The 24,388-nt window shown below is 40.3% G+C and overlaps 2 protein-coding genes across 4 annotated transcripts in view; both read left to right on the top strand.

The window, feature by feature from the left end:
• Window positions 1–4,293: 4,293 nt before the first annotated feature.
• Window positions 4,294–15,072, top strand: tmprss13a (transmembrane serine protease 13a). The gene is made up of 13 exons (XM_034867157.1): window positions 4,294–5,164; window positions 8,718–8,889; window positions 9,022–9,132; window positions 9,640–9,804; window positions 10,365–10,491; window positions 10,906–11,001; window positions 11,241–11,284; window positions 11,751–11,913; window positions 12,147–12,322; window positions 12,679–12,777; window positions 13,795–13,937; window positions 14,516–14,668; window positions 14,791–15,072. The coding sequence occupies exons 1-13, from the start codon at window positions 5,147–5,149 to the stop codon at window positions 14,803–14,805; spliced, it is 1,482 nt and encodes a 493-aa protein (XP_034723048.1). The 5' UTR covers window positions 4,294–5,146; the 3' UTR covers window positions 14,806–15,072.
• Window positions 15,073–15,518: 446 nt separating this feature from the next.
• fxyd6 (FXYD domain containing ion transport regulator 6) overlaps window positions 15,519–24,388 on the top strand; it is a 12,243-nt gene continuing 3,373 nt past the window's right edge. The window contains exons 1-6 of one of the 3 annotated variants that reach the window (XM_034867160.1): window positions 15,558–15,744; window positions 18,346–18,397; window positions 22,348–22,404; window positions 22,874–22,897; window positions 24,124–24,159; window positions 24,275–24,349. In XM_034867160.1, the coding sequence (XP_034723051.1) occupies window positions 22,356–22,404; window positions 22,874–22,897; window positions 24,124–24,159; window positions 24,275–24,349 (184 nt within the window). In that variant the 5' untranslated portion in view covers window positions 15,558–15,744; window positions 18,346–18,397; window positions 22,348–22,355. Of the gene's footprint in view, window positions 15,745–18,302; window positions 18,398–22,347; window positions 22,405–22,873; window positions 22,898–24,123; window positions 24,160–24,274; window positions 24,350–24,388 lie in introns of all 3 variants that reach the window. The other 2 variants (XM_034867159.1, XM_034867158.1) reach the window with 2 other exon arrangements.

The raw sequence follows: 24,388 nt of genomic DNA, 5'->3' as shown, positions 1-24,388 counted from the left end.
AGCCGTGGGAGAAATAAGAAGAAGCAGCTTGTTTTTTTTGGCCCAACTATTTACGTCGCCAAATATGTTCCTCTCTTGGTCAACTCCCCTCCCTCTCAGATGATAAACTTCCTGTTGTGACTACATCAGTGACGCTGCTGCGAGTTTCATCTCTCTCACCTCTCCAACCAACTATTTTCCTTCCTCTTTCTCTTTTCTCCTTTCCCCAACCTCAGCCAGTATACAGTGAACTGCAATTTAAGGTCTGACGAAAAAACGAAAAAACAGACTGTACACGGCTCAGAGACAAGAAAGGGGAAGAGTTTAGGGATTCCCCTTTCACTTCTGTGATCGGAGAGGCATTCATTAGCTTTTAAAAACAAAAATTCGCACCAGCTCAGACACCTATTGTCTTTAATTGCATCTCTTTTATTTGTGTGCATGTGCCTTTTGGACAGTACATGTAACTGTATCTTTTCCTGTGGTAGTCTGTAGAACCTCAGTTGTGGTTGGTTGCATTGCAGGTGGTTTCTGCAAAAAGCAATGGTAGAGTTGGCTGTGAGAAGGATATGGACAACTAAAAACACACATTCATTCTGAGATCAATTTGAATGAACATGTTTAACAAGCAATACAAACTTGGATAAACGGCATAAAAGGTCAACTATTACTTGATTTATTGATTGGCATAAGTTTATATGCATTATTCACATATGTAATTTCATTCATCATAACCTCTCTCTTAGTTATGCTGTTATAGTTCTAGACTGCCGGGGGACTTCCTTTCTTTGACACACTGAGCTGCTCTCTCCTCTCCCTTTACATTTGTGTGATCTCGTCCCAGAAATGCTTGTTACTAACATAGCGCTGGGGAGTTTACTTCCCAGAGTCCCTATGTTTTTTTTTCACCCAGCATATTTCCTTGGATTAGGATGGCACCAAGATCTTGGTTGCAGCTATCGTCGTGGTTCTGCTGCACTACACCCTGCTGTGGTCTGCGATGCCCTGCTCTGTCCTGCTGCACCCTTCTGCGTCCTGCTGCGTCCACCTATGCCCTGCTATGCCACGCTACATACTGTAACGCCCTGTAGTCCCCTCCTATGACATGCACTACTACCGTTAGTCACTGTTCCATTGTCTCTATTGTGACTGTTATTGCCATTGTGTATCACACCCCCATTAGGGGGTGGCAGTAGCTCAGTCCGTAGGGAGTTGGGTTGGGAACCGAAGGGTAACTGGTTCAAGTCCCCATATGGACCAAAAAGTACGGAGTGTGGATTGGTGGCTGGAGAGATGCCACTTCACCTCCTGGGCACTGCCAGGTGCCCTTGAGCAAGTCACCATACCCCCCAACCCCTCAGGGTGCTGGTTCAGCTGGCAGCCCACTCACTCTGACATCTCTCCATTAGTACATGTATAGGACCTGAGCATGCGTGTGTGTGTGTGTGTGTGTGTGTGTGTACACAGAGTGTAAATTGGAATTTCCCCATAGAGGACTAATAAACAAATTCTTATTCTTATTCTTAACCAGACCCGTCAGACACCGCCTACCAAGATCCGGGGTCTGGCCGAGGTTTCTTTCTAAAAAGGAGTTTTTCCTCGCCGTTGTCACGCTGTGCTTGCTCTTGGGGGAATTACTAGAATTGTTGGGACTTAAAATATAGTGTGGTTTAGACCTACACTATCTGTAAAATGTCTCGAGATAACTCTTGTTATGATTTGATACTACAAATTCAATTGAATTGAATCATTACTATGCATTATGAGTCTAATCTGAAGGCCATGAGGCCATGATGTTGTTTTACTCAGTTTCTTTAAAAGTCTTATGAGTAAGGTGTTAACTGATGTCAACTGAAGTGACAAAAATAGAGACCTTTTCAAAAATGTTAAACAGAATATAGAGTAAAAAAACGTATATCTGTAGCTTGATCTATGGTTTCAACCACAGTGACCGTAGAACCATATCCACACCTCATCTTACTTAAGTATTTTGTCAGACTTTTTATGATATAAAGGTTATTGTGGGTGGAGATGAAAGATATGAATTTCTTTTTTAACATGAGCTGGTTACCAGTTATCAATCACTTATCAAAGGTCCATTCTCTGAAAATATATCTTGACATACTGACTGTCAGTAATCCATTGCATAGCATAGACACTATGTCCATCCGTCCATCCATCTTCATCCGCTTATCTGGTATCGGGTCACGGGGTCAGCAGCTCCAGTAGGGGACCCCAAACTTCCCTTTCCCCATCAACCAGCTCTGACTGGTCTGGCTGGACGTGTCTGGAACACCTCCCTAGGGAGGCGCCCAAACCACTGCAAATGTTTCCTCTTGACGCAAAGGAGAAGCGGCTCTACTCCGAGCTCCTCTCGGATGACTGAGCTTCTTACCCTATCTCTAAGAGAGACGCAAGCCACCCTCCTGACGAAACCCATTTTGGCCGCTTGTACCCTGGATCTTGTTCTTTCTATCATGACCCAGCCTTCATGACCATAGGTGAGGGTAGGAAAAAAAATTGCCCGGTAGATCGAGAGCTTTGCCTTCTCGCTCAGTACCCTTTTTGTCACAACGGTGCGATAAATGTACTGTAATACCGTACGCGCTGCTCTGATTCTCAGACCAATCTCCTGGTCCATGATCCCCTCATTTGCAAACAAGACCCCAAGGTATTTAAACTCCTTCACTTGGGGCAAGGACTCACTCCCTACCTGAAGAAAGCACGCCATCGGTTTCCTGCTGAGAACCATGGTCTCAGATTTAGAGGTGTTGATTCTCACCCCAGTTTCTTCACCCTCGGCTGTGAACCGATCCAGTGAGTGCTGGAGGTCACAGACCAATGACGCCATCAGGACCACATCATCTGCAAAAAGCAGCAATGAGATCCTGAGCGCACCAAACTGCAACCCCTCCCCACCCCAACTACGCCTTGATATCCATTCCATAAATATTAAAAACAGGATTGGTGACTAAGCGCTGGCCTGACGGAAGCCAACCCTCACCTGGAACGTGTCCAACTTACTGCCAAGAACCCGGACACAGCTCTCGCTTTAGTCATACAGAGATTGGATGGCCCTGAGAAGGGACCCCTCACCCCTACTCCCGCAGCACCTCCCACAGTATCTCCCGGGGTACCCGGTCATACACCTTCTCCAGATCTACAAAACACATGTAGACTGGTTGGGCATACTCCCAAGCTCCCTCCAAGATCATTGAAGAGAGTGAAGATCTGATCTGATGTTCCACGACCAGGACGGGATCTTTGCACTAACCTAATTTAAAAAATTGCCTGAGGAAACATTGTAAGCAAATTCAAATGTTTAATGGCTTAAAATTAGTTGTTTTCTTTATGTTTTTGTTAGTTTAAAAAAAAACTACCGTGAGATATTAATTGCAATAAAAGCCAGATGTATAAAAAATGAGGCACAAAAAAGTTCAATGTCCAAAGTGATGTTTCATTTTTTTATTCATTATTTGTGAGAAAGTCTAATCAACACCCAAGTCTAAAAGAATCTGAATTTTCTGGCAAGTATTTGCTGGTTCAGGCTTTACAGGGATAATAATAATTATAGTAAAAGTCCCATTGAAACTCCACTGATATGTTGTTAACTTTCCCATAATACAGCCCTCTATGCCACTATTACACACTGAGAAGGAATGCATCAGGAGGTTCAAGAGGAGAGGTCAATGATTAGCTCAGATCATTTCTTTGACTTTGTTTAAACTATCTTCTCAGTTAGTTACTACTTGGATTTTATTAATATATTTTCAATTCTTCAAATCCATCTTTCCATAGCTAAATGAGCTAAATAGCTCACCACTGTTTTGCTCTCTATTTCTCATTTTGACATGTGACCGTTCAAGTTTCAATTCCTGGAAACACACCAAACCATTAACTCATATGCTTGGTTCACCTCTTGGTTTCTGTCTTGCAGATGGACAGAGAACTGTGAGTAAGTATAAGCTGTGGGAGTCTACTTAAATGTCAGAGATCATCAGCTGTTGTCCAGAAAGGGGACTTTCTCTTGAGTCATTTGGTAAGTGAGGAGTGCAGTGGTTACACGCACAAAGGCAGCCTCTATATAATATCACCCTCTAGTTGTGTAACAACACATTGCACATCATGTGGTGCTTCTCATAAACTCAGTATGTAATTCAGAATCCCAGTCCTGATTAAATTTAGAAAGACCTGCAGAAAGACTTAGAGTTTGTCTTAACTTTAAATGTTTTGCATTTAAGTTCTGTGTTTCAGAGCAATAATATTTTGAAGTTTCTGTGTGTGCTTCATCTGCAACAGAATCTAGAACAGAAACAAATGTGGTAAAGGATGTAGAGGGTCTCAAGTGACAGCAACTCAAAATAAGGGAATATGTGAAAGTGTAGAGACCGGCTGAGAGAGAAACTCTGAACGTTTGGAAAGTGAATTTAAAGGTAACACAGAATAAATCAGAGAAAGGTAGCTCCAAAAATGTCCAGAAGCAACATCTGAGATCTGTGTCCAAAAGGGTATTGATGGTGATAACAGCTAAGCTGTTATCCAGAAATTCAGAGATAGAGGTTAATTAAAACACTCAAACAGTGCCAACCATATGAGTGTCACATTTACTAATTAGCACAAATATTAATCATTACTTTCATTTCCAAGACACAATGACAGAGCTCTTTTTATTTCCAGCATTTCCTTATACACTCAAGGTGAAGATAAGACAGCCTGCTTTAAAATGAAACGTTGAATCAAATTTTATGTGAAGACATTTTAAAGGTCCTGTCACTCTTTATGTTTGGTTCAGGGCCCTAACAGCTCAGCTGGTGTCATTTAATCAAACTTAAGTCTGTGAAAAAAAGCTTTGACAGTGTCTAGCTGCCATGAAACAGGTGGGAAACTGGTGCACTGGGCACGCCCGCCTCTGTGAACAGAAGAATAAAGAACTGAGAGAATGATGGGCACTGAAAGTAGGAGGTGTCAGGCAGGAAGTGGGGGAAGGCAAATCTACCTGTTGTTGCTGGGATGAAGGTCAGTAACCAACACAGTATAGAGTAGAAAGGAGGGGAGAAAAGAAGAGTAGAGGTATTTAATGTGGCACCACTATGCTCTAACCATTGCGCGGAAACCCTGGATGTGAAACACCTCCACCCACTCTTCAATCTTGGCTGACCTGAGTCCGATGGCAAAACATGACCTGGTAGGTTCTATCTTGGTTTTTCTCTTATAACATTAATGTCCTCGTCTTGCTACAGTGTATTAATTGGCATCTCCTCCCACTTAAACCTGTTTATCTGCATCTCTGTTTGCTTTGTTTCAGTTTTGGTGTGTTATTTTGTCTGTTAACCTGACTGGCCTCCTGTTCTCTGCAGGTGTTATAGGCTGACAAAAGAGCTTTTTATTTTGTTTTTAAATTTACCTGCCAGACAACAGGTAAGAGGGAAGTTTGAAAATAGGTTTTGCCCTAAACTACTTAATTTTTATTTTATTTTTTTGGTTTCTATAAGGCAACACTTGCAACACTTCAGATTTTCACACTTTTATTAGCTAATACTGTAATGCTGTTCTTTGTAGTTTACCATGTTTCTCCACAACATCAACTTTTCATGAGCCAAGAAATAAAGCTGTGTTTTCAGTTTAGTTTCAGATGATCCAGTGGGCCTTTCAGTTACTGCGCACATGAAAACTATTTACAATTACTGAAAGCATGCCTCTCCAATCAGTAAAGTAAATGTTTATAGAAAACATGCATACATAAATGCAATACATAATTTAAAAAGCAAAGTAGCCTGGTTGAAGAGGAGTAACATGTTCATGGGTGTGCAGGTCTTTAAGTTGGAGAAAATAATTAATTTGGGTGGAGGATTTGTGTAAAGTCCTCCACCACACAACACATTTAGGATTCAGTGTAATATAAATACACATGACTTGGCTAATGAGGAGCACATAATGTATTGAATTTGTACATTTTAGAAAGCTTTAGTGAGAATACTTTAAAGTTCTTTTGATCGTAGTCAAGCTCAGATATCTAAATCTTCCTACTCTACATTTGGAAGCCAGACTTATATCTGCCTTGCTTTCTTTTAAGCCCTACAGACAAACATGAAGAGAAATTTGAGTTTCCAGTTTCATGTCGGGTTGCTTTTGTAACTTTATATTATCATAGTTATTGTTTGAGTAAGACGTTGGCCTTTTTAAATGTCATGTAAAACCCCCTAATCTTTAAATATGATCTACCTACTCCACCTATTTCAGCTCAACCATTTTTAATTGACCAGGGTGTGTGCTGCCTTTAAGCACATTCTGAAATCTGATCAGCATGCAATAGAAATGGGTTTATGTGACACCTTTTGTAATGAGTCCACCCATAGCCAGTGTCACCTCAAGAGACGGTAGTATGTAGTAGGTAGTTATCACTTTCTGTTAATGCGTGGATGACCCTAACCCTACATTGACTAGATTTGAGGTTTCTTTTCATTTTTTCTCTGAATTGCATAAAATCCAAGCTAACATTTGCAAACAGAGCCTGCTAGCCAAAATGGGTAGCGACATCTACCTACAACTGATTAACATTGCACAAGTTGTAAAAGTGCTAATAGGTCAGCTGATAGTGACATATCAAGCTATAATAAGACAACAACAACGCTATCAAAACATTGCTGTGATTCAGATGCACGTAAATGCCAGACAACAACCATCAGTAACACTTTATAATAACCACCATTAATACATGGTCAAATGAAAGCTAGTCATTTAACTGTTAGCAAACCATCATTTTACTGTAAACAAGTCAATAAATTATAAATAATAAAATATTAGTTTAGTAGTGCTGTAAATTAAGTTTATTGTTACACACATTATATCCCTCATATACTATATTACGTATCGAGTAATAATTGAAAAATGTTTGTAAGCCTTTAAGAAACCCTTTTTAAAACATCTTTAAATATTACAAAAGAAAGAAAGATGGACCAGCTATTCTAACACTTTGTTATGGGTCACTAGTTGGTTTGTAAACCGTCTATAAACAGTGTCTGGATGGTTATTAAAAAGTTGAAACAGATGACCATACAACCTTGTTAAAAAGTTAATAAATACTTTGTAAACCATCTATTAACATTATCTGAACTTTTATAAAGTTGCAACTGATGTTTTTCATAGATTTTGGTTAGTAAGTGCTTGGTAAAGCAATGATAATTTTTTTTGCCCATTTAAAACATTTATATATATATATATATATATATATATATATATATATACAGTACTGTGCAAAAGTCTTAGGCAGGTGTGAAAAAATGCTGTAAACTAAGAATGCTTTCAAAAATATATATTACAATAGTTTTATTTTAATAAATTTACAAAATGCAAAGTGAGTGAACAAAAGAAATATCACATCAATATTTGATTTTACTACCCTTTGCCTTCAAGCCAGCATCAATTCATATAGGCACACTAGAAAAAAGTCAGCCAAGGTCGTTCCAGAGCCCTGATCTCAGCATCATCCAGTGGGTCTGGGCTTACATAAAGAGACAGAAGGATTTGTTGAAGTCTACATCTACAGAAGGTCTGTGGTTAGTTCTCCAAGATGTTTGGAACAACCTACCAGCTGACTTCCTTCAAAAATGGTGTGCAAGTGGACCTAGAGGAATTGATGCTGTGTTGAAGGCGAAAGGGTGGTCAAACCAGATATTGATATGATTTAGATTCCTCTTCTCATTATTCACTTCATTTTGTCAATTGATGAAAATAAACTATTATTTTTGAAAGCATTCTTAGTTTACAGCATTTTTTATACCTGTCTAAAACATTTGCACAGTACTGCATATATACAAAAATATACACATACATACACACATACATGATTTCTTTATATGTTTCTTTATAATAACCATCCAGACACTGTTTATAGACAGTTTACAAACCAATCATGAACCACTGACAAAGTATTAACTATCATGAACCACTGACAAAGTGTTAACTATCTATTTAAATAATGTATTTAGATGGTTTACAAAGTATTTGTTAACTATTTAACAAGTTAGTATAGTCATCTGTTTCAACTTTTTAAAAACCATCCGGACATTGTTTATAGACAGTTTACAAAGCAACTAGTGACCCTTAACAACGTCTTAGGATACTGGTTCATCTACCTATGTAATGTTTATAGATGTTTTAAAAATGGTTTCTTAAAGCCTTACAAACATTTTTTAATCACTACTTTGAAACCTAATATAGTTTGTGAGGGATGTAATGTGTGTAATAATAAACTGTTAATTTACAGCACTACTAATATTTTATTAATCATAATTTAATTGCTTGTTAACAGTAAAATTATGGTTTCCTAACAGTTAAATGACAATTAACTAAAGATGAATTAACTATCAATTTACCATCTGTTAATGATGATTATTATAAAAGGTTACCAAATTAGGAAATTAACTGTTAAAACCCTATATTTTACACTGTTGCCATGTTACATTGTGTGTCTTTGAGGGCAAGGTTGGTACCTAGGTGGGGATTTAAACATAGGCTTGATAATAGTGTTAGGATTACATGGAGGACAATAGGCAGGGATTTGCATCTCTAGTCGTTTGTCATATATTGTATGTCTTATTATACCTAATAAATCTAGCATGGTGTCTTGTTTCCAAGAGCAGATGACACAGTAACTGCACTGTAAGAGATTTTATTTCTGATATTACCTCTTGCTAGTTATTTACTTTCCCTTATTCTTTTCTGTATTTTCCTCACAGAACGAGTCCCCTCCTCCTTACTCTGTTGGCGTGTACAACCTGCCCCCCCTCAAGTCCTATGAGGAGGTGGTGTATGGCGTGGGTCCAGGCCTGACACCCCACACCCATCCACATTACATTCCCCAGTATGCACCACCTGAAGTTGTTTCTCAAGTCACACAGTCAAGCATAAGTGAGTGATATCCACAGCACCCATATATTCCTAACAATACAATGGATGCGGTGTAGAAGCAAATCTAAGACTGATACACTTCAAGGATTAGTAGTGTGTTTGTGAATATTTTTGCGTTCTGTCTGTGTCCAGTCCCCAGCAGTAGGAAGAAGAGATGCTGTGAGTGTAATTCCCAGTTTTATGCAGGGTCAGGGGGAGCCTTACTGGTGCTCGGTCTGCTGGCACTTGCAATCTGGCTTGGAGGTATGTGTTTACTCATCACTGGACATTGTCATTAATATTCATTTGCTGCTGTGATTTATTCAGGACTATTTTAACTGCATGCTATGTTTATGTAAAACTCAAGGTTTGTTGTGCCCTTAGGGTTTTTATTACAGTAGAACTGTATGTATATGTATGATATGTTTTTGTTTTTGGTAATAAGGAATACTTTTGTGAAGGATTGTTTGAATGGAATGATTTTATTCAGCAGTTAAAACGAACAACATTTGGGTTGCCAGGTTCTAAAAGGAAATGGGCCGCAGTATCATCCTCTAGCCTTCTTTAACTTTTCAAAGATATAGATTTGTTTAAGATAATAAGATGAGACTATTGTTTTTTCCCATTTCCATTGACTTATGTTATGCTATGTTCAATGTTAAAAGGTTGTGTGTTTTTTAGGGTTCTTATCTAGATTTTGTTTTAGTTAATTATAACAATAACGGCACACTGTACCTCTACTTACCACACTTATTACCACCCCAACAACAGTTCGATATGGCACCCGTTTGGCAACCGCAGCACATATAATGAATGAGTACAATGATGACAAAACTCAAATTCCGTCTTTGCCAAACCCTGACACCTGCCCCAACAATACTATCCAATGTGATGGAATAAGAGACTGCAAACTGGGCAGTGACGAAACAAACTGTGGTGAGAAGCATGCGCACGCACGCGCACACACACACACACACACACACACACACACACACACCTTACCAGAACGAGACTTACATAGGGACAGATGGTAAGGGAGGGATGGGCAGACACTTAACAGCCAAAAGGATATCTGTAAAAAAACAAAAAGGATGGGATCTTCATGTTTAGTACTGATATGTAGGTTTGTTAAGGGGGACAATACTCTATTTCTATGGCAGGCTAATGTATGTATGTAATATTACCAAGAGATGCAACTTAAATCTACACTTATAATGTCATCAGTAATTTGATTTAAGTAATAATAAATTTTAAAAAAGCATTCCAGGTGACATTTCATCCGAACGTTCAGCAAGAAACTGTACACAGCATCACGATTGCATTTGTCGAATCTTGCCAAGTGAAGCAAATTTTGCATTTGATTTTTGCTTTCACTGTAATTGTTTGGTTGCAACAGCAGCAGCACTAAGACCAATGACTCTACATTACTGTCACATTGTGTTAAGCACAATTCACCAAAGAGACACCAGTTGTCATCTTTCTTTTGACTTCCCCAGTGAGGTTTGGCAGCAACAACGCTCTGCTGGTCAGGACATCTCACGATGCCCGCTTCCTACCGGTGTGCTACAAAAACTGGGACCAGAGCTATGCCGACCAGACCTGCACTCAGCTAGGATTTGGAAGGTAAAGAATCGGCACCTTATCTTGTCAAACCTGACCCAAAGTGTGCTAAACAACACACGTAAAAAAGGTCTTGCAGCAGCAGCACTCCAACATCAAAATATGTATGACCATTCCCAGTCATCATTCAAAGCGAGCTCAGGTTTCATAAAGGAGTGATTTAGCCAGACCCAATTTGAACAGACGCTTCTATCTCCAACCTGTAATACACCCACTGAGGGCCATCTCATTTCTCTTCATCTGCTGCTATGTGTTTAGGGTTAAAGTGATTCTCCACAGGGTCTCCCTGGGGCGTCTCAGTGTGACAGAAGCAGAATGAGTTTTCAGACTCAATCAGGCATTCTTTAAACAAAATGATCACTGTATGTGCAAGTTTGTATCTTTAGCTCTTTGAACTGCCTTTCTCTCTATCTCCAGGTCCTATGCCACTAAAGCATTTCAATCAAAGACGTCTACCGGTTTAACTTTGACCAGCAGATCAAATGCACCTCTCCAGGGTCTGGTAAAAGTCAGGTGAACAATGTAGTCCTTTTCTCTCTATTTCATACGCTTCATCTATAATCCTTCCTATTTCTTTATGAGAAATCTATCAATATTTGTGACAGCAGTTATAATAAAAAAAATTCGGCCCCCCAGACATATTTGCTGCCTTTTTATTTATATTGCCACAAAAAACAGCAGTAAAGTGTATATTGGTTTTGTGCATGTAATCATGATAACTGACATGTTTTTCCTATTGTGGCGTTACACAGTTCTTCCTGTCCAAACCTGGAGACTGTCTCCCTGCAGTGTGTGGGTAAGGAGCCTCCATCTGTTCCTAAAGTCATGTGTGTCACGCACGTACGCACGCACGCACGCACGCACCCACTCTCTCTTTTTCTTTGTCTCACACACACACAGACGGTACCTCATCTGCACATACAGCCATTTGGAAACAGGAGTATTTGACACTACTGCAGTACGTTTTTGATCAGCCCCGGCATCCACCTGTAGGCTCTGAGTCTGCCTTTCCGTAGATGGGGGAGTTATTATTACTACGATGAGGTCGGAGCCCAAACGACTAAAGTTAACTTAGTGGGATTGACCCTCATAGTAGTTTGATATTTTATTAAATTTTTTGCTCCTGCCCCACCCACTATCCCTCGGCCCTCCAAGTGCCTTCCGTGCGACGCATGCTGTAACGTAATATTAAGGGCTGATGGGAAGTCAATGAGGGAATGTAGAACTACTAATGAAACACAGCCATTGTGTCCCATTACCAGACTGTGGTCTGCAGCAGTCTACATCCCGGATCGTTGGGGGCATCGCATCCAAGTTGGGTCAGTGGCCTTGGCAGTTGTCCCTGCAATTCAGAGGAACCCACGTCTGCGGAGGAGTCCTGATCTCTCCTGATTTTGTGCTGACTGCTGCCCACTGCTTCCCAAAGTAACTGCCTTCCAGAAAAAGATCTGTCTCATGAGGCATATTTCCCAAACACTTAGGTGTTGTGTACATTGCAACAAAACATGTTTAGTTGTGGCTCAGCATTCATACTTTGTGTTGTACTACAAAGTAACAATGCAAAGATTCAAAGTCTTCTATGCTGAAAATATACGCACTAAGTTCATATTGACATTAGCCCATTGATTTTCACTGAACAGTCTTTCTCTGTGTTGCAGAAGAAACTCTTTTGCTCTCTTGGTAGAAAACTGGAAAGTATATGGTGGAATGGTGTCTCTGGACAAACTACGTCAGCCCTACTTAATTACGAAGATCCTAGTCAACGAGAACTACAGCAGCCAGACTAATGACCAGGATATCGCTCTGCTCAGACTTAGGTCTCCAGTAATTGATGGTCAGTCGCATCTTCACATAATAAAAATATTGCTGCTGTTCACTCTACTTTCAAACTCCAGACTGTTGTCAGAATTTGGTCCTTGCATTGACACCAGAAAGCCCTGTGTGTGTGTGTGTGTGTGTGTGTGTGTGTGTGTGTGTGTGTGTGTGTGTGTGTGTGTGTGTGTGTGTGTGTGTGTGTGTGTGTGTGTGTGTGTGTGTGTGTGTGTGTGTGTGTGTGTGTGTGTGTGTGTGTGTGTGTGTGTGTGTGTGTGTGTGTGTGTGTGTGTGTGTGTGATCGTGCATCTGTCTACAAAGCACACAAAGTTGCTGGTGTGTTTGCAAAAAGTAAACACTTCTTTTTGTGTTCTCCAGATAATGTCCTGCCAGCTTGTCTGCCAGCTTTTGACCAGGAAATTCTCCCTGGAACTAAATGCTGGCTCTCAGGTTTTGGCATCGCTAACGCAGAATCAAGTAAGCTGGAATGTGGAGCTGCGGAGTTTACTAGAAATGTAACAAATGACATAATTAGGTTTATAGTTTACTTTATTATCCACTGTAGCAATAATACACTTATATTGAGGTTCTTGTTGATAATGTCATACAGTTAAAATAACTTGTTCCATTACATAAAAAAGTAAAATTAGACCAGATCAGCGCACACATGCATGTTTTATCTTCTTTGTTCATTCAAAAACGCTGTGTGGAAACTAGGTTTTAAGCATCCCTGAGGCATACAGTAAATAAATCACCATTAAACTACATGAAAAAATAATGAATAAATGAATGCATGGAACACTGGATCACAGATCTAGTACCCAAATAGTTTTTTACTGTGTTAAAATGCAGGATTACAATCGGCACAAGAATACAGTCAGACCCCTCAATTCACTCCAGAGAGATAAAGAGCCAGAGAGGTCAGGCAGAAGTCGAAAAGCAGGCAGAATAATGTCTGGATGATGTATCAGGGAGCAACTCATGTCTGTCCTTACTCTCTCTCTCTCTCTCTCTCTCTCTCTCTCTCTCTCTCTCTCTCTCTCTCTCTCTCTGTATATACACCCTGCTATTTTGCAAGTTCTCCCACTTAGAAATCATGCAGGGGTCTGAAATAGTCATCGTAAGTGCATGTCCACTGTGACAGACATAATCTAAAAGAAAATATCCGGGAATCACAATTTATGATTTTCTAACTATTTATTTATAGAGAGGAGAGAGAAGCCCAGTGTGTCAAAGGAAGTCCCCCAGCAGTCTAAACTATAACAGCATAATTAAGAGAGACAGGTTAAGGAGAGGAGCCGGGTCGGGCTAGAACTCTCCCCATAGTGAATGAGAAAGATGGACATAAAAACTCAATAGTTATGGCTGAAGAGCAGGTGAGCAACATCACGATTAATCAGAAGAACTGGAGACAAAAGAAGGTAAGCAATTACAGTGGACTAGCTGTTGCCATGACAGTGCATATTTATATTCACATTGTTTTCTCTGATACAGACATTGTCTCCAGGGATCTAATGGAAGTGACAGTAGACATCATTGGTGCTCAAGTGTGTAACAGCCCCAATGTGTATAGAGGCAGCGTGACCAACAACATGATCTGTGCCGGGGACCTGAACGGAGGCAAAGACTCCTGTCAGGTAAGCGGTCAATACTAAGGGACGGATTAACAGTAATCAGATGGATAAAAAAGTGTGCCTTTAACATCCATGTTAGTCTATATTAACAACCTTCCACTTCCGGGATTGCTTTGGGATTGCTCTGTTGCTGCCGGAAATTTCAGCTTAATTACTTCTTTTCGGATGTCTGTTACCCCATTGCTTCTTTGTGTTGGAATTTTAATTTCCAGTTGATTTATGAGGACTATGGTTAAATGCTCCCGCGATCTCTGCGGGGTAAATCCAGACAGCTAGCTAGACTATCTGTTCAATTTGAGTTTTCAGTTGGACGACTGAAACAACTTCTGAACGTACACGTTGCACCAAAACAAGTTCCTTGCAGAGGCTATTTTGCAGCGGCAGGAGGGCTCCGTGCATCGCTTAGCGCCACCCCTGACGATTGTTATTGACTTAAAGACAAGTCAATAAACCAGAGTACATTTCTCTCCCATACCAGAATGCTGTGTGGACTTCCCATACCCTCCTCCACAGCGCTGTGCAGGAAGGTCTGACAATGTGAGACTACATCGATGTTAACTTGTATAAACTATATTTTGCAGGGTGACAGCGGTGGACCTCTGGTGTGTCAGGGAGAGAGCCGTTGGTACCTGGTGGGGATCACCAGCTGGGGAGCTGGATGTGGTCAAAGAAACAAGCCTGGTGTTTATACCAAAGTCAGTAGTGTTTTGCCCTGGATCTACAGCACAATGCAGGTAAAAATGCAAGGAGCAAATAACTGAATAAAAACACGTCAGATAGAGGGTGTGTTTAAACATCAAATGACTAAGATGGTCAAAGGTTTTCACCATCTTTACTCTCCCTGTGTGTCTCACAGCAAATGAAGCCATGAAGTCCCTTTTACTCCTGCTGGCGGTCTACTTCCCCTCCATCCCTAATGAACCAGTTACAGTAAAGCGATGGATGGATACCAATACACACCAATCGATTGACTGACTTCAGAGACTTCAGGCCTCAGTCATCCAGCATTCTTGTGTTTACCTACATGTTAAGCTTTAAAGACGGCTGGCCCTTCTCTTATAGTTCTGTGCCAACAAAACAGTCAACTGTAATCTCCTTAACCTGATTGAGAATGATACATAAATGATTTATGATTGTAGGGTTGTGTTTTTCCCCAGGGACACATCTTAGGGTTTTCAATTCTGAATATTGCCAAATTAGAATGAAATAGGACACTTTTTAAATACACTTGACCCTCTTTTTTAAGCTGGCACTCCGCCTGTGCATCTAAACCTCCTCTTGTACTCATACTTTGAAGTCTTTCAGAAATAGTTCTTCATGACATGTTTCAATGTGTGTTCTCTGTCATATTTACCTATGTGCATTGGCCATGTTGTTTAACAGATCGTCATATTTGTCTAATGTGTGGGATCACTGAGCATTATACACTGAGCATACATAAAATAAAGAGCAATGGGAATCTTTATTTTGGAGATCCATCACAAACTGTCGGTCACACATGAGGCTGGCATAATGCTGGTGTGTGCGTGTGTGTTTGTTTGTTTGTTTGAAAGAGGGCGTTTGTGTGTGTGTGTGTGTGTGAGTGAGTGAGTAATAGAGAGAGAGAGAGAGAGATAGATAGAGAGAGAACGCACTGAATACGCATTTACTCCAGGAGTCACATTGTTATCCATCACATCACAAGTAGATGTGAGCAGTGTGCACATATTGACTGATGAGAATATTTGGAGAAAGCCTTGTGAGACAAGCTGATTGATTTTCGAGGGTGGATTTCAGTTTGTTGGCCGACGGTCTGCTGGAGAAACAAGTGGTAAGTTTATAAGAGCGCATATTTGATGTCTGATTGTGTTATTGGTATTTTTTTTGTTCTTCGAAAAAAATCAGTCAGGAAGGGTCATGGTTGCCACGAAAGATGCGCTGGAAGGGGACGCAGATTTAATCAGTGTTTTTTCTGTTAGATTATTTTGACAAAAAAAATGACAATAGAAAATGAGTCGTGCCGAGTCACGTATTTCTAAGTGTATTTGTTTTACGCCACCATGTGTGGTGTTTGCAATATTTACACGCCGCTGGAAACTGTCTCATTAACTTGCAGAGATGCAGGGATTTCCAACGCTGCTTGTTATTTATCATTGCTATATAATAATGAGGGTGTGTCTGCTGGCACAGATCGCTGCCTTCACTGTTTGCGCGGCGAAAAAATATCTATTGCAAATGCGGAATAAAGCCTTAAAAACGAGCAAGACCTGATTCCCTTCCTCTAAATGTATGACTTGTAACCAAACGTCAGATACCGTGCATTATGTCACTGCTGTTATCATAAACGGCTACACTAAAAGGCAAAATCACAAGGCGCGTGCATGGCTCGTTTTTCTGCTCCATCCGATGATCTACAGGTTGAGGGACAAGTGGATGAATGCGTGGACGTCATCGGATGTTGAAATATATGATCCCACTCGTCTATTGTGAGGCTGGGAGTGAAACGTGTCAGTGCGTGACAACTGTCCGTGCCATGTAGGCTCTGCGTTTACATTATAATCGAGAGCATCCGTGCGTTCTGAGGTAGGTCTTTGTTGTCGGAGAGCATCATACACAGGCAACCAAAGACGCCGAATTTACATTCACTATTCTCTATAGGCTGTAGCCTATGTATAAAAAATGGAGAGATTTCTATTAGAAACCGACCTAAATCCAACAGATAATTCTGAATTCTGCCACACCCGTAGCCGATATAGCTGAAATAGAATGAATAGAACATTTTATTTCCATGGCGTTAACCTCCATTTGTCTGTGTTTTCACACGAGCCAGTCATGTGAACCCATTTTTCGTTCAGCGACAGTTACCACGGAGAAAACGGGACACTATAGAACACGCATTGTTGTCACGGTGATGTAACATAATTACAGTGGCAGGTGTATTCATTTCCCATTGTTGTTTTTTCACAAGGTTATGGAGCGATGTGGTGTGACCTATTAAACTCTTACTTTTTTTTAATGAACTTTTCTCCATAGTAGTGACTTTTGTCATTGATTAATTTAAATAGGGCTACTTCGGTTGGTCACCAAATGGATGTAGCCTACTGCACACCCACAAAAGTGTATAGTGAAAAGGGGGGGTTTGGCTAAATGATGACCTTACATTTAAATCCTTGCACATAAACAGGTGCACTGCGCGAACATAATACATACACACAAATATCCAACCAAATAGGTACATATTATCTAATGGACAGCAGATTTCGAAAAGGCAGTCTTTCAGGACCCTCTGACAGAATTTAAATTATACTTTGTGTTATTGTGCACAAGATAGGATTCTGAGACTACAACAATTAGTGTTTGGTGGGGTGTGGTGTCATGTAAAAACACACATTCAAACGGCAGTGTTGGAAAACTCTGACGTTATTTTAATAGTTTTTCTTTCGTGACCTTGTCCACGTTTTTAACAACACATCAGTTTGTAATTGTCAAAGGTTGTGTTACACTGAAATGTTATAATGTAATTAAAATAGTCTAATGGCAAAGGTAAGATCCCATTTTTTTCATGTCTCAGTGATGATGAGCATTTTGCTGCCCTTGTTCATTTTCTCGACCTTTGGTTGTGTTTTCTCTTTGATTGCCCTCCTGTTTCTTCCTCTCTCTATCCCATTTGCCTCTCCACATGTTCTGACCTTTCTTTTTAACACTCTGCATATGTTATACTGGAAATACCACCGTGATGCAAAAGACTGCCCTCTCTCCTGAGTGTGTCTCTTCTGCATGTATTTTGCATGCCCTCTCTCCTTAATGTGTCTCCTCTGCATGTCCTTCCCCTGCCCTCTCTCCTTGGTGTGTCTCCTTTGCATGTCCTTCTACTGTCCTTTCTCCTTAGTGTGTCTCCTCTGTGTATCCTTCCCCTGCCCTCTCTCCTTAGTGTGTCTCCTCTGCATGTCCTTCCCCTGCCCTCTCTCCTTAGGGTGTCTCCTCTGCATGTCCTTCCCCTGCCCTCTCTCCTAAGTGTGTCTCCTCTGTGTATCCTTCCCCTGCCCTTTCTCCTTAGTGTGTCTCCTCTGCATGTCCTTCCCCTGCCCTCTCTCCTTAGTGTGACTCCTCTGCATGTCCTTCGCTAGCCTCTCTCCTTAGTGTGTCTCCTCTGCAGGTCCTTCGCATGCCTTCTCTCCTTAGTGTCTCCTCTGCATTACCTTCGCATGCTCTCTCTCCTTAGTGTCTCCCCTGGATGTCCTTCGCCTGCACTCCACTGCTGAACAATGTCTGTCCCTGTCTGCTCGTCTCTCATTCTCATGTCTTTCAGCCTGCCCTTTCCTTGTCCCCAAATGACAGAAAAGTCCCTCTCTCCTCCCTGCCTGCTATTTCCTTGTCCTTCCTAAACAGATACATTCATGCTGTCTGCCCATTTCTTGTCATCTCCTCCCAGACAAAGGGGAGCTTGACTCTGGAACTTGATATTGCTAAACAATAGTGCAGATCAGGAAGGGTAAGGAAAGACGAAGCAGCAACAGCTCAGGTGCCATGTGTAATACCTGCGGAAAGAAAGGCTGACATTGAATAGCTGCTTGATGTATAACATTTGGCAGTGGCATGCTGCCAAACACCTTAAAGGATTCTCACGGGAAAGCATGTGGCCCACTAACCTACTACAAAGAGATTCATATTGCACCCTAACAGACAATATATTGTTTACTGTGATCTCATCATTTTCTTTATTTAAGTGAAGGGTAAAAAAGTAAAGAAAAGTAAAAATCAGACTGGGCAATCATTTCCATTGGTAGGGCTCACATTGCAGTACAGAATTGCTTAACATTTATCCTTAGAAATAAAAAATGAAAACATTTTATTTCTATGAACATGTCTAAAGGCATTCAGCAAAAGTGTCATTTGTCATCTGAAAAATGCCCTCGCCTGGTCCCAATTGTCAAACCAACTTGTTGAACATATCACAAGGTATTTTGTTGTCAAAAAGGATGCAATTCTCTGATAACTTCTAAAATGCAATAATTGCGGTTGATAATCAGTTGAAAAAAAATTACTTTATGGTTCCAAATGAAAGTTCCATTATTAGTATAAAGCGTTTTACTTGCGGTGGAATCCTTGTTTTTCTCATTGAGAGTGTGATAGTTTGCTAATAGAGAGCTCATCTTAGGGGGCAACATCTGCATTTTCATCCGTCCATCCAGCTTTCCCATTTATCCCCCATCTTCTCAGATATATAAAGGTTTTAGCACCAGTTCAGCTAATGTGATGATTAAAAATGAGGGAATCAGTCAGTTAGTGAGCAAGAGCAGCGATTATTAACATGTCTGAAGTGATGTACATTTTAAATCAATTAGTCAAATTCAATCAATCAATCAATCAAACTTTATTTATAGACCCCTTGAAAACAACCAAAGTTCACCGAAGTTCTGTACAGATGAATAAATAAAAACATAGCCTACATAATTCACAGGCGCCTAGGTAGCTCATCTTGGGCCCGTTTCAGGAATGATGTTTAACAAATTCTGTGTCTAATCCTGAACTCTGAGTTGATTTACCCTGAGATGGGAAACTCTGAGTTTTTGGTTCCAGAACAGCTGTTTTGAGTTGGTTCAATCAAATCCGACTATGTTCACTCAGAGTTAAGCGCGTGGGGCCACAACTAAAATGCTCCGCATCACCAATGATGCCGTTTGCAACAAATGGGTGAATTTAGTGATTTGAAGACGGATAGGGTTATGCAAGCTACATACCTGATAGACTGGGAAGAAAAACGATAGGCTACTGCTTAAATAGGTAGGCTATAAGGCCTATCTGGAAATAAAAATGCATCTATAGTCGGGTCCTAGACCTTGTTTTTTTATTCATGCGGATAACAAACTGCACTTGCCTAATACAGACTGAATGAATAAATGAATTAGGAAATGAAAGAGCGCTGTGTCCGAGGGAGGAGACTGAGAGAAGAAAACCTGCTCCCCACCAGGTTAGGTCCACAGACTTAGTTACCATAGTAACTGACTCTGAGGTTAAGTTGCCTCTCTTTCTGAATCGGGTTGGAGTTACCCCTCTCTCTCAGCTTTGATTAACCTCCCTTTCTGAAACAGAAAACAGAGAGTTTCCCTCATCTCAGGGTTAACAAACTCAGAGTTTTCACTAACCCTGCTTTCTAAAACGGATAGAGCAGGTGCCTTTTTTGTTAAAGATTTTTTGGGGCATTTTTAGGCCTTTATTGACAGGACAGCTGAAGAAATTAAAGGGGAGAAAGGGGGGGAATTACATGCAGCAAACAGCTGAAGGTCAAAGTCAAACCCCAGTCTGCTGTGTTGAGGAGTAAATCTCTATATATGGGGGACCCATTCTACCATCTGAGCTATCTATGCACCCAGACCTTTGACCCTTTGCTGCAAGTCAATCCCGCTCTCTCTCCCTTTTCAATTCTTTATTGTCTTACACAAATAATGGCCTAAAATGCACCCAAAAAAAAGAATTTTAAAAATAGTACATAACACACACAGAAAATGCAAACGGAAAACAAATAACAATAGTTCGTTAATACATGCATGTATAATGTTATAATAATACATGCTTTTCAATACATGTACACCGTGTCAGTTTAAAAGACCGTCAGAAAAAAGGTTTTCAGTCTTGACTGCATAGCCACAACTGAAATGAAAATCCTCCCTGGAGGAAGACATTCTCTTTCGTCTCTAATGTTCTTAAATGTTGAAGAGCTTTAGTAGTTACCTGTTTTAGTATTAAAAGAATAATGCAAACCTAGAAAGAAGAGAGTTTCTTCATCAATCTGTCAGTGTCAAAATGTAAGAAAAATCAATTCATATCCAGATCTATTCAAAAATATCTAAGCAAACATGAACATATTAAATTCAGTAAACTATTCTGGTCAAGGTCACATAGGGTGGATTTTCATTTAAAGGTGAGGGTCTAATGGACGCCATAGTAGGCCTTTGGTCCCTCTGTTGTCATCTTGTGTCACATTATTTCATAAATGTCCTTGTTACTCAGGTCCGGACGAGGACATACAAATCAAATATGTGTAGCACCAACATATAAACAGCAGGAAGGCTAAAGAAGGTAGCCCTGCTAATGGCTGTGATGGACTCTTTTCATTGAAGTGCACTCTATCCTCTACCACTGATACAGTTAAATATAGACAAACAGCCAGATGGGTGGATGGACATAAATGGGCCGTGACATGTAGACAGACTGGTAGACAGCCAGATGGCACTGTTGAACAGTGGTGGTAACGCCTGAGTTAACTAAAACATTTGGACTCTAAAGACTTGATACAGACACTTGCATGGTTTGTTTATAGATAATGAATGTTGTGCTGCAGACTTCTCACCTTCTATTATTCGCTACAGAGCTTTGACATTTGTTATCAAGTGCTTTTCTGTCAAATATTTTTACTCATCTGTATTAAATATTGAACCGTTACTCTCAATACTCCCTGGTAGGACCGGGGTGACATGCAATTGGGTGCTGTCTGTCCACGTATGTATGGACAACAAAGTCACACTGGAAGGCCCAGTGAAAAGCTGTTTGTCATAGAGAGGAGGGGGACTTTCGCTATATGCTGCTGTATGGTTGCATTGTTTACAGTTTTTTCACCATTTTAGATTAGTGTACTAAATAGAAAGTGCAGCTGAGCCTGCTGGGTGATTACCATTAGTTGGGCAGGTATTTTAGACATAAGTATTGGACAAATTAGAAATTTCACCTGATGATGCTGTTTGCCAAAATCATCTGAGTCAATCATCTAATAACCATGTATAAATGTACCAAATTTAATGGCAATCCATCCAACAGTTGTCAAGACATGTCACCAAAACGTATCGGAATATCAGAGGATCATCAATGTTGTTAGGATTCATCCTCTGAATGTCTGTACAAAGGGTCATAGCAGTCCATGCAGAAGTTGTTGAGATACCCCTTAAAAAGTATCTGGGCGACATTACAGTTCCACTGAAATGGATTTGCAAATGCAAAAGATTTGATCATGAACACATCTTAACGGACTAACATTTGGCATGTGTTCATTGAAAAGCATCCATCAAAATAGGCCAAGGTTGTGTGAGATCCACAGGGAGAAGGGAGTAATTTCTGCCAGGAAAAGAGAACATGGACGTAGGCTCTGAACATGGATTGTTATGCAAGATTAAAACTAAATCCGTAGGCCTTTTACATCAGTTAAACTCCTGGGGTTTGGATAGAGCCGGTGCTGTGTGATGTTATTTTATACACCATTTACTGTACTACTGGTCTAGTGTACGTAACCTGTCTGTGTTTGTTGTTGCAGGGGCATATATGTGCGGAAGAAGCATGTAGCTTACTGAAACAGACTTTCTCACTGTATTCTTTTGTGTTTCTTTCATCATCTCTCACCCTCCCCTTTTTATACTTTACTTTATACTTTACTTTATGTCAACAGTTACCATGGAAACAATTTTGCTCTTCTTCTCGTCGCTCCTGGTGTGTGTGGCTGGTAAGCTCCTCCATGCTCCCAAAACACACACGCACACACACACACACACACACAGGCAAACACACGGGCAAACACACATTAATTTACTCAATTGTCCACAGGGAGGCAGTGTTGTAGCAGGGAGGGATGTTACATAAAAAGGCACTCGCCGGGTGTGAGATTGTAGCAAAACACCAGTTACTGCTTTAAGGCTTTGTGTGTGGTTTTTCACACTATGGTTTCACAGACTGTTGTCCCTGACTGTGTGTTAGGTGTGTTTATAGTGCATGATTAAATGCAAAACACCTAAACACACATTCACACACTACTGATAGATGATGTGTAGTACGGTGCTGAGATCTGACTTTTGTGGTACTGTTAAAGTATTTTTTTTACTCATGGTCTACCACCTAATTTCCTGTGTTTCTATTCTTTCCTTTTTCTTTTCACACTCTGAATCAAACCACTTGCCCCCTTCACTGCTTCTCAGCTGTAACAGACCCCAGTGCACAGGGTGAGTACAATTGATAATCTCTAATAGTGACACTCAGTTCTAACAGCCACATAGGTGAATGGGTCTATTGGTTTTCAGATCAAATCAGACTCCTACGGAATGCTCCACTACGGGGAACAGTGGCAGACTTAAGCCAAAGAGTGACCACACTGTTGATTAGAAGGAGATTTTTATGGAGGGAATTCAATGCTGAAGAGAGTAGTGTGGTTGTTTGGTAGGAAAGAGAGGGGGTAAGGAATACGTATGAATATACAACAATATATTTGCAATTGAGTGTTTACCATTACTTTTCGTTTTACACTATAGCCAGATAATAATTTTATTATTAAGACAATTCTGCAACAGCAAAATATCCATCCATCCATTCATCCATCCATTCATCCATCCATCCATCCATCCATCTTCATCCGCTTACCCAGTATCGGGTCGCGGGCGCAGCAGCTCCAGCAGGGGACCCCTAACTTCCCTTTCCTGAGTGAAAAATATTAGTTGAATTTGACAGACTATAGTTGTGGTATGGTTAAGATTAAGGAAACACCAGAGTTCAAGTCAATTGCAAATTGGTGATGGGAGGTTGTTGCACGACTCATGGAGTTGTATTGTGAGGTGCAGAATTGTCATAAATAGACTAAAGCAGGAGTTTAATGCTAGGTTTAGAGATAGTAAAGTGTCTTTAGCGTCTGTCTTGTGAAAACAGACTATGTGTTCAAAAACGGCTTTCAGAATAAAACATGACAAAGAGCTGTTCCCCTTCACCCAAATTTCCCTCGTCCATGTTGTTGATCAGGAGGAAGAAGATGAAGGTTAAATGAACAACTTAGACCACAACCACATTCTTTGGAAATGTAAATAGCTAAAATCCAAACAATTACTGTATCCTTCTATACTACGCTATTGCTCTCCGAGCTACCCACACAAACTAAGGATCAAGTGCAGTTTTATATGATGAGCAAGGGTAGTCACCCAAACCCTATTTGATCACATACATTTATGTAATCGCCTCCGAGTTCAAGATGATCCTTCAAAAGTAAGTTTAGGTTTTACAGGAAGAGGAAAGAGAAGTATTTTGTTATAAAAATACACATAAACATATTTTGCATGTAACAAGAGCTAAATGAATAATTAACACACAGACACAGGACTAAATCTGTTGTGTCTGTAATTGTGTTTTGATAAAATGTGAACACCTTGGTTATAAATATGTGGTTTCTGTTACACTTTTATAGATGACAAGGATACAGTTGAAAACCCATTTGTTTATGGTAAGTTTTAAAAAGAAATCTCTGTTTTCTGAAAGTACTGGGCAGTTTGAAAAAATGATGAAATGTCTTTCTCCTGCTCCTGTGTCTCTCATTCTGTCATCAACTTCTTCTGTAGACTACGAGAGCCTGAGGATTGGGGGATTGGCATTTGCTGTAGTGCTGTTCACACTGGGAATTCTTCTCATCCTTAGTAAGTTATCCTATGTGTGTCTGTGTGTGTGTGTGTGGG

Source organism: Etheostoma cragini, chromosome 3, assembly GCF_013103735.1.
Source record: "Etheostoma cragini isolate CJK2018 chromosome 3, CSU_Ecrag_1.0, whole genome shotgun sequence".
NCBI classification, from domain to species: Eukaryota; Metazoa; Chordata; class Actinopteri; order Perciformes; family Percidae; genus Etheostoma; species Etheostoma cragini.
Note: the sequence above shows the minus strand (reverse complement) of the source record. Positions and strands in the feature narration are given on the sequence as shown.

Excerpts from the sequence above, each read along its gene's own strand:
- tmprss13a (XM_034867157.1), top strand. Across the intron at positions 11,002-11,240 it reads CAGGGTCTGGTAAAAGTCAG|TTCTTCCTGTCCAAACCTGG; the intron begins GTGAACAATGTA and ends GGCGTTACACAG. Across the intron at positions 13,938-14,515 it reads GAGGCAAAGACTCCTGTCAG|GGTGACAGCGGTGGACCTCT; the intron begins GTAAGCGGTCAA and ends TATATTTTGCAG.